The sequence below is a fragment of the Miniopterus schreibersii genome (genome assembly GCF_964146895.1).
Source record: "Miniopterus schreibersii genome assembly, chromosome: 1".
NCBI classification, from domain to species: domain Eukaryota; kingdom Metazoa; phylum Chordata; class Mammalia; order Chiroptera; family Miniopteridae; genus Miniopterus; species Miniopterus schreibersii.
This window is the reverse complement of record NC_138101.1, coordinates 39,495,635-39,508,090: the sequence shown is the minus strand read 5'-3', so window position 1 is coordinate 39,508,090 and position 12,456 is coordinate 39,495,635. Positions and strand designations below refer to the sequence as shown.

General features: G+C 42.4%; 1 protein-coding gene across 6 annotated transcripts in view; it reads right to left on the bottom strand.

Moving 5' to 3' along the window:
- Positions 1–3,494: 3,494 nt before the first annotated feature.
- Positions 3,495–12,456, bottom strand: part of RUFY3 (RUN and FYVE domain containing 3) — a 65,578-nt gene continuing 56,616 nt past the window's right edge. For 5 of the 6 annotated variants that reach the window (XR_013998436.1, XM_081132134.1, XM_081132128.1 and 2 more), the window contains 5 exons: positions 11,583–11,682; positions 9,842–9,900; positions 7,450–7,477; positions 6,600–6,668; positions 3,495–4,900 (listed from right to left, as the gene is read on the bottom strand). Coding sequence is in view for 5 of the 6 variants with exons in the window: in XM_081132134.1 (XP_080988260.1) it covers positions 4,757–4,900; positions 6,600–6,668; positions 7,450–7,477; positions 9,842–9,900; positions 11,583–11,682 (400 nt within the window). In the remaining variant the exon portion in view is untranslated. The remainder of the gene's footprint in view (positions 4,901–6,599; positions 6,669–7,449; positions 7,478–9,841; positions 9,901–11,582; positions 11,683–12,456) is intronic. The other variant, XM_081132130.1, reaches the window with a different exon arrangement.

Genomic DNA, 12,456 nt, shown 5'->3' with positions numbered 1-12,456 from the left:
ACTTTTTTTCTTTTTAATGACCTTGACAATGTTAAGGACTACTGGTCAGGTATTTTGTAAAATGTCCTTCAATAGGGGTTTTCTGCGGTTTTTCTCATGGTTAGAGTGGGATTATGGCCTTTTGGCAGGAAGGACACAAAGGTGTCATTCTCACTACATCTTATGAAGGGTTCATGTCATCAACAGGACTTACCACTGACGATGTGAATTTTGATCACCTGGCCCAGATAGTGTTTGCTAGGTTACTATAAAGTTCCCCTTTTTAAGGAACTTTAGGTGAAGGGATTAAGAAATACTAATTGGTGGTTACAAAACAGTCACAGGGATGTAAAGTACAACAATATTGTAAAGCCCCTGTATGGTGCCAGGTGGGTTCTGGAAATATCGGGGGCACCCTTTGTAAAGTATATGATTGTCAACCACTATGCTGTACACCTGAGACTAAAACAAAACGTTGAATATAAACTGTAATTGAAAAAGAAAATTTCAAAATTCCCCTTTTCTCTTTCTATATTCTACTTCTTTTAAAATCTATTGATTTTAGAAAGCAGAAGGGAGAGAGGGAGCGAGAAACTTCGATTTGTTCCACTTATTTATGCCTCACTGGTTGATTTTATGTGCCTTACCCGACGGGATCGAGCCCACAGCCTTGGCATATCGGGATGCCAACTGGGTACCTGGCCGGGGCCCACATTCTCCTTTTTTTGAAGCAAGTTACTAAGCACAATCCACATTCAAGAGGTGGGGAATTAAGCTCCACCTCTGATGGAATAGTAGTTACATAAATTACATGGAATTCTTCCGTAGGAAGCATGGCACTTCCCCCCGCTATCTAACCCCTCCTGTCAATATGGGCTCATGAATTATGTTTTATCCCTTGGGTTAAACCCTACACTGTTATTTTGTGCTCACATGGCTTCAGCGTTGGCCCCGTGTCCCCTGATACGCACCCTCACCCTTGGCTTTGATAGCACTCCCTTAATTAGCCATTTCCCCGGGAAGCCCTGGTTCCTTTTACTGGAGAACGCTGTCAGAAACTAAGCCTTGGTTGCTAGTGAAGATGGGCCTTTGGGCATACCCACTGCTACCCGAGTGTCGCCTTCTAGGTGCCCTCAGCACACTGCAGTGTCTGAAACCAACCCATTATGCATGCCTTACTTTTCTGTATCTGCCCTTTTGGAAAGCACGGTTTTTATTTTTAAATATTTTTATTGCTTTCAGAGAGAGGAAGGGAGAGGGGGAGAGAGACATCGATGGGCTGCCTCCTGCATGCCCCCTGCGAGGGAGAGCCTGCACCCTGGGCGTGCGCCCTGACGGGGATGAACTGGCAATCCTTTGGCGCATGGGACTCCGTTCAACCGAGCCACACGGGCCAGGGCAAAACCATGATTTTTAAATATTGTAGCAAAATATTAACAAACTTTGCCACGTTAAGTGTACATTTCTGCGGCTTTAAGTACACTCATATTGTGCACACACTACAACCATCAACCGCCAGAACTTTTTTATCTTCCCCAAGTGGAACTGAGCCCACTCCCCCGGCGCCCAGCAACCACTGTTGAACTTGCCTCTGGATTTGGTCGCTCTAGGAACCTCGAACAAGCGGAATCATGTTTGTCCTTCTCACGGGCTTATTTCGCTTAGAACGTCGAGTTTCATCCATGTTGTATAGTGTGTCAGAATTAAAAAAAAAAAAAATCTTTGATTTCAGAGAGAGGGAGGGGTAGAGAATTGAAACATCGATGATGAGTCATTGACCGGCTGCCTCCTGCACCCCCCGACTGGGGACCGAGCCCGCAACCCAGGCATGTGCCCCGACTGGGAATCAAACCGCAATCTCCTGGACCCTAGGCTGACGCTCAACTGCTGAGCCAGCCGGCCAGGCACTTTCCTTCCTTTTTAAGGCTGAATACTATTTCATTGTACGGATCTACCATGTTAAGTTTATCCATTCATTGGATGGTGAACACTTGGGTTTCTCCACCTTTTTGTTGTGAATAATGTTGTTACGAACACGGACATTTGTCTGTTCGAGTCCTTGCTTTCACTTTTTTGGGGTATCTATCCAAAAGTGGAATTGCTGTATTATAAGGTAATCTTATGTTTAATTTCTTTAGGAACTATCAAACTTGTTTTTCACAGTGGCTGCACCATTTTACTTTGTCACCAACAGTGAACAGGGGTTCCAATTTCTCCACAAAAGTCTTAATTTTTATGAAGTCCAATCGACCTATTTTTTTCTAGTTGCCTGTGAATTTGGTATGTTATCCACGAAACTATTGCCAGATCCAATACCATAAATCTTTGCTTCTTTCTTTGAAGAGTTTTAAAGTTCTTTTATGTTAGATTTGGCCCATTGCATTTTTGTACACAGTATAAAGGTCCAACTTCATTTGTTGAAAAAACTGTCCTTTCCCAATTTGAATGGTGCTAGCACCCTTTAAAAAATCATTTGACCATGTATGTGAGGGTTTATTTCTAGGCTCTCCATTCCATTCCTTGGATGTCTTTATCTCAGTACCACACTGTTTTCACCATGTAGCTTTGCAGTAAGTTTTCAACTCAGGAAGCGAGACTTCCAACTCACCCTTTAGGATTCCACATGGATCTCAGCACGGGTGCTTCTCCTTCTGCCCCTGCCACGGTGTTGGGACGTCTGGCAGAGATTACGTTGTAATCTGTGGAGGGCTTTGGGTAGTACTGACATCGTAACGACATCAAGTCTTCCAGTTCATGAACAAGAGGGGGTGTCTTTCCACTTATTGGTATCTTTAGTTTCTTTCAGCAATGTTTTTGTAGTTTTCAGTATAAAAGCTATTTGCCTCTTTGGCTGATTCTTGTTGATGCTGTTGGAAATGGTGGAAAGCACAATTTTTAAGGAAAATAGGTTTAACATTAAGTCAAGGCATTCATGCCTTGGTCTCCTTGCTTTTGTGGGCTGCTGCACTAATAATAGATCTTTGGAGCTTTGTTAAAGAGAAAGGCTAAATAGGTTATTTGCAGTTCAAAATAAAATGTCAAGTGTCTCATTACTTACTCCGTCTTATAGTCCATGTCCAGAGCTGCCTGTTTTCAATTTAATTTTAAATTAATTGTAAAATAACTATTTTTTTAAATCCTCACCCATGGATATTTTCTCCATTGCTTTTCAGAAAGTGTGTGGGGGAAGGAGAAACATCAATGTGAGAGACACATCAATTCGTTGCCTCCCGCATTGTGCCCGGACCTGGGCCAGGGATTGAGTCTGCAACCAAGGTGCGTGCCCTTGGCTAGAATCAAACCCAGACCCTTCAGTCCTCGGACGGAAGCTCTAAACACTGAGCCAAACTGGCCAGGGCATGTAAAATAACTTTTGCTAATTTAGGATAATTCCCCAAATCATCTGTAGCACCTAGAACACAGCTGGCATATATAGGTAGCCAAAAATAAGGAGACTGAACCACCACAAAAAACCAAATATTATTTAGAGGGGAAAAAAAGACAACAAACTAGGCTCCAATTATTAGATTTTATTTTTCCTTAGACTCTTAAAACTCAGCTTCAAGTAACATGCTAGGCTTCTGAAATAGTAACTCTTTCCCAGGCTGAAACTCCTTTTAGGAAACACAATTGATCAAATACGACAGTTCCAGAATCTTATCTTCTTAGGTCTTAATTGGAATCAAACAATCTAGACACATGTAACATAGTGAGAGCAGCATGTACCGTTTCTTTCCTTCCCTTGCTAAATGCACTTCCCTCTCCTCCCCCTGTAGGGCTTGTTACTGAACGATGTCTGAGTATCATACTTTCCAGGAAACTTGTCTACCAGTTCTAATTCTTGGCTCAGAATAAAGGATTCCTTAGTCAAGAAAGATTTTAATAAATATTCTGAGCTCACAGTTATACACTAATTTTAAATTGTTTTACTTAACATCTGACAGCTTTGCTTTCAATACTTCCCATTTACAAAAGTCAAACCCCATCTTTAAAACTAACAATTTGCATTATGACTTGGAGAGGAGGGAGGGCCTGGGGAAGAGTTGGCTTGTTTTGTAGTAGGAGACTATGAAAAGGGCAGGTATTTACTTTTGAAGTCATTAAGTGGAAAAACAGCAACTGTCCCTCCACCTTGTTCTGATAATGAACACGCTCACAGGCCATGACCAGAACATTCTGGTCTTGGAACTGTAACATGTTAAAATATTGCTAAGTACATTCGGAATTTATATTACTCTTTAATTTCTTTTCCCTGAGTTTGGGTTCACAGTTCGGTAGAGATACTTTAAAGAGGTAGGTAGTGGGGTTGAAGAGGAAACAATGTTTACATCTAGCAGCACCTGGGAAAATATGTAACATCTGTCATTTTGATCTTAGACAACAATTATTTTCCCCCCTCCAACTGCAAATGTAATAGAGGAAGATGATCATTTTCTTTCATAGTCTTATTTGCTAAGGACCCTCTCTCCTGTTGTATCTACCCAGTGTTATAATCACTATTCACAAAAATAAATAGCTCTTCCAAAGATATGCCATAAAAGAAACCCTTCAAAGTGGGGTTTAGATTTAGAAGAGAGGTTCAACCGAGTGACTTTTATTCGCAGTCTTTAGGGAAAAGGAGAAAAACTTCCAGCTCTCCCAACCTCTGCCTTTTCTCCCTGGACCTGGTTTCTTCAGATCATTTCTGCCACCATGCGCTGACTCTCAGGCCTGGACTCCCGGGAATCCTGACACCGAACACAGGCAGACACTTGGGTCCAGGCCCTGGCCCCCGGCCTTACGATGGGCTGCTGGAGTACTGCTTCATCAGCTGCTCGTGACAGGGGTTGCACACTCGCTCGGGCTTGATACTTGAAGGAAGAGGCAGCTCGTTGGTTGAGCAGGCGCCACAGAAGGTCCCCCTGCAGTTCCTACAGACGTCCTAGGAGAGGGGTTAGGTGGGGGAGGAGGGGTGAGGGCACACAGGGCGTAAAGGCCAGAACCAACATCCAAAGCCTGGGCGCTGGTGCTGCACCAGGGAGTCACCTGACCAAACTCCACCTCTGCCTACAGGAAAGCTTAGTCTAGTTTGGAGATGTAAATAAAAGCAAGACAGTACACAAGTTCTTTACCTTTAGAATAAGTACTTTCCTTCACTTTGCTCACTGTTGGGTGGGCTACTTCTAAAATTAGTTTGCGAGTGCCTAGGCATATTCCAAATAAGGCAGGCAGTGACCTAGCAATGGGCTGGGCCGCAGCCCAAGATTAAAAAATGAGTGTGAACTGAAACTGTAATTCCTAATACAATGTTGTGCTTAATGCTTTCCTGTGATGCTCTACAAGCACATCTTTTGCGGCAGAAGCACAGCTTCCTGCATTCTGTTTACAGGGACATTAGTCTCTTTATTAAGCACTTTGCATTCTCAGAGGCCATGTGGTAGGACAGCAGGTGGGTCACCATGACGGTGCCAATGGTCAGGCTGTGGTAGGGTGTTGCACACAGAACTGCAAGAGGCCCCAATTTCCCCTGTGAATCCTTTCTCTAACCCATCTTCCTGAGGGTTGCAGTGGAGATAGGGGGTCACTTCTAGCTGAAAGCCTGGGAGGAATTTCCCCAACACACTGAGTTACTTTGCATGGCTTGGGAGAGGCCAGATTTAGAATCTATATTTCTATAATCACAACTTCCAATCCTATAAAGGCATTTCACCTTTATCTGATTCTGTTCATTTAAGACTAGGCCATATTACAATTTGGTTTGTTAAAATCCAGCATGATCACAAATGGCAGCAGGCAGATTGTAATCCATATTTTGGGCATGTTTCCTTCTCTCTTCCAAGCACTAGTTGTTCACACTCCTTTGTCCCTGACATTTCTTGAGACTCTATGAACTCTATGAGATGCTGGGGTGGTGGTGGGGGCACAGTGGGGGCGGGCGGAGCACTACTATGAGCATGGCACCACTATGGTTGCCAGACACTTACTCTTGCTGAATATTTCTCCCTCTGCCTACTTTAGGGTAACAAACTGGGAGGGTGCTTGGGCAGAGACCCTGGAGGATCTGAGGGGAAAGCAAGTGGTTTATTGGAGAGAGCTCACTTCCCTCTCAGAGGCTGTTGCCCCAAATACTTCAAAGAACCCCCTCCCCCAAACCTATCTTATCTGTTCTAAGCAGGATGGACCACTGGGAGGAGTGCAGACTTTGGAGAGAAACTCAGGCTCCATCAGGGCCCTGCCACTTATGAGCTGAGTAACTTTGGGAAATGCACTTAACATCATTGAGCCCGAGGTTCTTCATCTATGAAATGATGGCACAACAGACACAGCCTCACAAGCACAGGGGTCTTGGTCTGCCCTTTGCTCCTCACTTTCTCCAGCACATTCCACACAGCTGGCGCTCAAGAAATATTTCCTTATAAATTTATGTTTGTGTTCAATTATTTTCATCCCTTATATTTACTTTAATGGGGATTTACCAACACGACTTAATAAAACTGAAAAAAATAGGTGCACGATAAATAAATGTGTGTTCCTTTTGCTCCCCCCACCCCCAACTCTCCACAGCAAAGCCCCTGTCATTGGAAGGGCTAGTGGTGTCAGGACGCCCCTGTGAGAAGCTGCTCAGCTCTCACCACCGTTACCTGTGTTACGCTGCCACCTTTCTGGCACAGCTGGCACACCTGTGGCTCTTCAGAGAGCAGTGGCTGATCCTAAACCACACAGCGAGCTGGTTAGTTTCCCTTAGCCCCGGAAACAGTAATAACTTCAGAATATGCATTGTTAGTTACAGAATTAATACAAGCACACTACAGACTATCTGGAAACTAGCAAACTACATACAGTCCCACCACCTTAACACAGCTCTGATAATACTATCATTAGCCTTGGGGCTCCTTTAATTTTCATAATAAAGTAATATGATTTTATTTATAAAAAGAAAGTAATCTGTAATGTAAAAAGTAAAAAAATAAAAAAGCTCATCCTTCTTGCGTTACTCTACGATCAAGAATGGGAAGCAGCAGGCTTTGTTTTATATCCTAATAAACAAATGACGGGGTGACTCAGACATAGCAGCATTTATCATCTTTCTCACTGGGTTGTCATACACTATTTATATGCAAAATATTTTACAATCACTTATGTTTGCTTATTTCTAAGTGAATGAGAAGTATTTGTTCTCTCCATTTTATATAGGGAAATCTAAGAGAAAGGGAGGTACAGTGAGCTCTCTTAGGTCCAATTTCTTGGGTGTCAAAGGGAATTTCAAGTAAGAAGTGAGAACTGGTATTTACTTAGGAGACTGCTCTAAGCTGTGTTGCTCCCTGTGAGAGGTTCAGGCAAATGCATGTTTGTTTGAGACACTGTTAAAAGGCCAGGACAGAGAGGCCTGTATGCATTCATCTACCTCCATGCTGTTTGTTACAGCGAGGCATGGTACAGCCAGCCACATAATTTCTACAAGATGTTTTTCAGAACAGGAGACTCAGTTACCTGTTCATCCACAGGGGGAGACTGCAGCCTAGAATGGAAAATTAAAAACAGTAAATACAGCAACTTATTATATTTTCATTTGTATCATTCCAAAAGCAGACAAAAAAGCAATACCACGGTTCTTTTATGTTGCTGGAACCAATATAATCATGAATCTTGACCTCCAAGGGGAGGAAATCTTGGTTGTTAAATTTATTACTGGGATCTGACGCTTGGTCTACACTGTGCTGCCTGTTTGAAAATAGATTTGGAGTTACAGTTTATGTTTCCTTTTTACTACCAAGTAAACAGTCAGTGCTTATTCTTCCAAACCTGTAAAACTCCCAATGGCCAATGCCATATGATTTAATAGCTTTTTTCCTATCAAAAATTATAGAAAACTATTCATTATGGTATGTATTAGTCCCCTTTCCCTAATAATGTTAACATGTGAAATTTAGCAAATTAATCAGGGAAAAGGAAATGAATGAGACTGCCACGAGTACCCATCAGGGGTACTCCATGAGACCTAGCTGAGCTAACGCTGATTTTCCCAACTTCAAACAGAACTTGAGAGGAAAGCAAGGTCTACTTTCAGTTTTAGAGAAAATGTATGACAGACCCACAGTGGTTCCAATTCTATTGGGCTGAGTGGCAGTGTGATCTCCAGTGTGACAGGGTTTTCAGCTGTTCCTTGGACCATAACCCTAGGAAGCCTGGCTATGTTTTAGGACTGTAGTTCTGGCCAGGACACGCCCTGGGAGCAGCTATTATGTGCAGAGCCAAGGGACTTAAACAGAGAAGGTAAGAAGAGGCAACTTGGGTGTGCCACCCAGCTTGTCTGTGTGCTCCTTAAACTTTCTCACCTGTAAAGTAGGAATACACTTTTGTAAGGAGAATTAAATTTGTAAGGAGATAATGCATGTGAAACACTTTTTAAGCTGCAGAGCACAACACAGATATAGGTGGTGTCTTATATTCCCAGGGCCAAAATCAGAGCCTGGCAGGTGGGACACTCCTGACTGTAGCAACTTGACTTTAGTCTAGAAGGAGCTGACCCTGACAGGCACTTTCAAGTTCTGGGTAATCTCATGGCCTAGGCCGATCTGGTATACTAGTGGGCTGTCATTCAAAGTTGGTCCTGGGTCAGACTGGGCTCTTTGGGAGTAAAGGTAAAGGCTTTGGAATCATCTCGGCCTTGGCGGTGGGGAAGGCTGTTTGGGTTGAGCACCTCCGTAGTCAGCCTGCGGTTACACTGGGTGATTTATTGTCTCCAGCAGCTGGTTTTGCTCCAGATAACACACCACCTCATTCTTAAGGTATCAAAGCCTGGACAGGAGCAGATGCCAAAAATATACACTATATAGTTGTCCCAGAACCCTTCTAAGGTATCTTCCCTTGTTACTAACCTTTTGTTGTTATAACAGACTTTAATTTTTAGAGTAATTTTAGGTCCACAGCAGAACTGAGCAGAAAGTACAGAGATTTCCTATATATTCTGTTCACTCTCTTCAATATCCACATTCTGCCCCAGAGTGGTACATGATGTTATAATCAATGAACCTACACTGACACATCATAATTACTCAAAGTCCATAGTTTACCTCAGGGTTCACTCGTGTTTTCTACATCCTGTGGGTCTAGACAGATGTAAAATAACCGGTATCTATCACTACAGTATCATACTGAGTATTTTCACTTTCTAAAAAACCTTCTGTCCTCCTTCCCTCCCCCTAACCCCTGGGACCACTGTCTCCATGGTTTTGTCTTGTCCAGGATGTCAAACAGTTGGACCTCCTTCGTGTTTTAACGCAGTGGCACTATCTAATATTTTGTTATATTTCTACCTGCCAGGATAATTGTTAAAAGTCAATTTCCTTGAAACGACCCTATCACAGTGAACAAATCACAGTGAACAAATCAAGTGAAGAAATTGAGAAAAAGAAATAAAGTTAAACTGCTTGAGACCCTTAAGAGAACAGAAATAAGGGCAATTAGAGGATTTCTTTGAAACATGGCTGCCTTTCTCCTGGCACACAGTTGGAAGCAACTCATACTCGAGTACATCTGAGAGCCTAAGAAATGCCATGATGTGTGCTTCATCTTCTTGTGATACCAATCCAGCAGAGATTAGGGATAATCTTTTAAGTGATAATTTGAGTTTGGGAATTAACTAGGGAAGTCAGAAGACAGCCTGATCACCCTTTTTGTTTCTAAAATGGACTACATGGGTTTAATGTGTTACAATATTTATTTGGTTTATTTATTCACTTCCCCTTCAAAATGTCCTTCTAGGATATTAATATTAAAGTCAGTGTCCAGTCTTGTCATTGCCAATGTATATCCGGAGCTCCCTTTCTCCCACCACCCCAAAATAACTTTATATCTTAGTTAATACTTTATTAACAAGCACCTGTGGCTTTCTTCCAGGGGCTGTTTAACATTTTCCTCTTGAATTTTGTGCTTCCCATCCTGCCAAAAGAAAACAGCCCAATTTATTAATTATTCAGAATGCTAAACAATGATGATGTTGCAGACACTTCTTTCCTTTAGCTTGGGTATAAAAGCTAAGCAGCGTTCTTTAGGGAAGGAATTAAACGTTCAAGGTGTTTTCCCTCATTCTTTGCTCCAAGTCGTTTCTTAACAGATTATTCTGATAGAATTTGCAAATGATTTTCAGAGTAGATATTTTCTATAATTCTTGAGATTCAAATGAAAATTCAGAATGTGTACTCTTTATTTACTTGCAAAGTAGGCCCAAGGTGTCAGTTACTTCTCAGAAGAAAAAGGAAAGAAGTAGATATATAGATATATACTCCCTCCTGCCGGCTGAGCTCTAGAAAATGGGTAACACCAAGCAGGGCCCCATCCAGCAGACTGTGTGATCCTCTGGCCACTCAATGCCACAACGACTTCTATACCTACACAGCTGAAGGACTTTTCTTCTCTGAAGGACCAGTGTCAAGTTCCAAAGTGCATTTCCTACCCACAGATTTTAGAGACACATTCTTTCTGTGGCACACATACTGCATCCTGCCTTGAAGTGTTGCCTATCAGCCTCCAAAAGTACAATGCATGTTCTGAGACCACTTGAGTATGAAGGAAGGGAGGTCACTGCAATATCTACCCTGTAGGAAACCCTACTGCAGGGCAACTCAAGACTGAGAAACCCAAGGCCTCCCTGGAAAAACAGGATAAGATAGGCCAAGATTTTAGTAAATCTCTGTAAGCCCTTACGAGTACATTTGATGGTTGCTAAACTAAAAAATAAAGACAGCAGGCTACACAGTGGTACTGTGCACACTGCAAATTAGTAGCAATGACTACTAATACATTTCCATTTATCATTCTTTTCTACCCTACAGCAAATTAGCAGCACACTCTAGAAATTTTAAATAAGCAGCTTATAAAATTTGTTCTGCTTTGTTATATATAAATGTATAAAGAAGGTAATTTGTTCCCTATATTTGTCTTTAGCAGAAAAGTATTTCATGCTTTTCTAATTTTATTTTTTGAAGAGACTGGATCTTATTTTCAGGGTCCCAGAGACGATCTTACCCAACTTTAGCTCCCTCCATGCTACAGGTGCTGGAGGTCTCTGTCCTGAGACTCTTCTGTAGAAACTTCTACTTCTGCTCGTTACACCAATCTACACATCACTTTCCCTTCCCCAACCCTAGTTCTGTCTTTTTCTGGTATTCCCAAAAAGAAGTGCCTTGAGTGTGCTAAAGCTAAAACCCTTAAGATTTTGAAAGAGGCCTACAGAAGCAAATCCACAGTTAAGACAATTCTGTTAAAGGAGATTTGGGGTTGGGGAGGGATTGCTATACCGTATTATTAAAAATATTAGCTCACAGAAGTCCACGAAACACTTATTTTTGTTAAGATACCAAAATAATCTTGACAGATTAAAAAGGACACTAGGGCAACCGGAAAGCATGGCTATTCTCCCCTCTTTTTCCAAGTGAAATCAAGTGAGAGAGTCTCAGAGGTAGACTCGGAATCAAGCTTCCGTGTGTTCAGACCAGCTCTGGCCTGCTAGCTGCATGCTCAAGGCCACAGCAGTTAGCAAGTGTCCATGAGAGGACGCTGCCCAGCCCATCAAGGTAGCCTCTGAATATTAAATAAATGCACAAGGGAGTAACAGTCATTACCGTTTGGGGTCCAGGCTTCTGGGAACCCCTCCTTGAGATGCTCCTGTTGCTCTGGAGCCTTCTCTGTCTTTCCTGTGTCAGTTCTAACTCGAGCTGGTTCCTGGGGCCGGTGGCAGAGGGAAAGGATAAATGGTGGGTTCTGCTCGCATTCTCCAATGCGGACACCACGCCCTTCCTTCAAGCCCGCGCTTCAACTCCCACACCTCTTTAATAGAAAGCTGCCACACACACGCACAGCAAGGCTTCAAAGTACTAAAATACAATAGAATACAGGCAGTAACACTAAGACACAGACAACACGTTCAGTCTTTCTTAGACAAGGACTGTACTTTAGGATCTCCCAGTGTCTGAGGGTCGCCACTCTGAACGTCAGTATTTCATGTGAACTCCTAACTAAGAGCTGTGCTCAACCAAATGACAATTAGTAGGACTTACTATAACTGACAGAATTTGTAAATTTTCAGCAAGATTCAGTATGAAAGCACCGACACGGAGTCCCATTTTGTGTGAATCAACTGTCTCTCTCTACAGCTATAGCATTCAATCCCCAGCTACACCTTCACCACCAGTGTCGATAGCAGCCATGTGCTTTTATATCCAACACCCAAGTTCTATTTGTTTGAAGTCAGTAGCTTTAGCACAGATTCCAGTCTCATTTGAGAGATAATATGGAGGAGTGGGTTAAGGGCTTGGAGTCAGTGAGAGGCAGGTTTTAAAATTAGAACGTTGTACTTACTAGCTTAATTGTTTAAATCTGGACAAATTTAACCCCCCGTTTTAATTTCACCTGAAAGTGGGGGTAATAAGATCACCTACTAATAGGGCTAATGGGAAGATGTTAGGAGAGAATGCATGTGAAGTGTTTAGTAAAGTA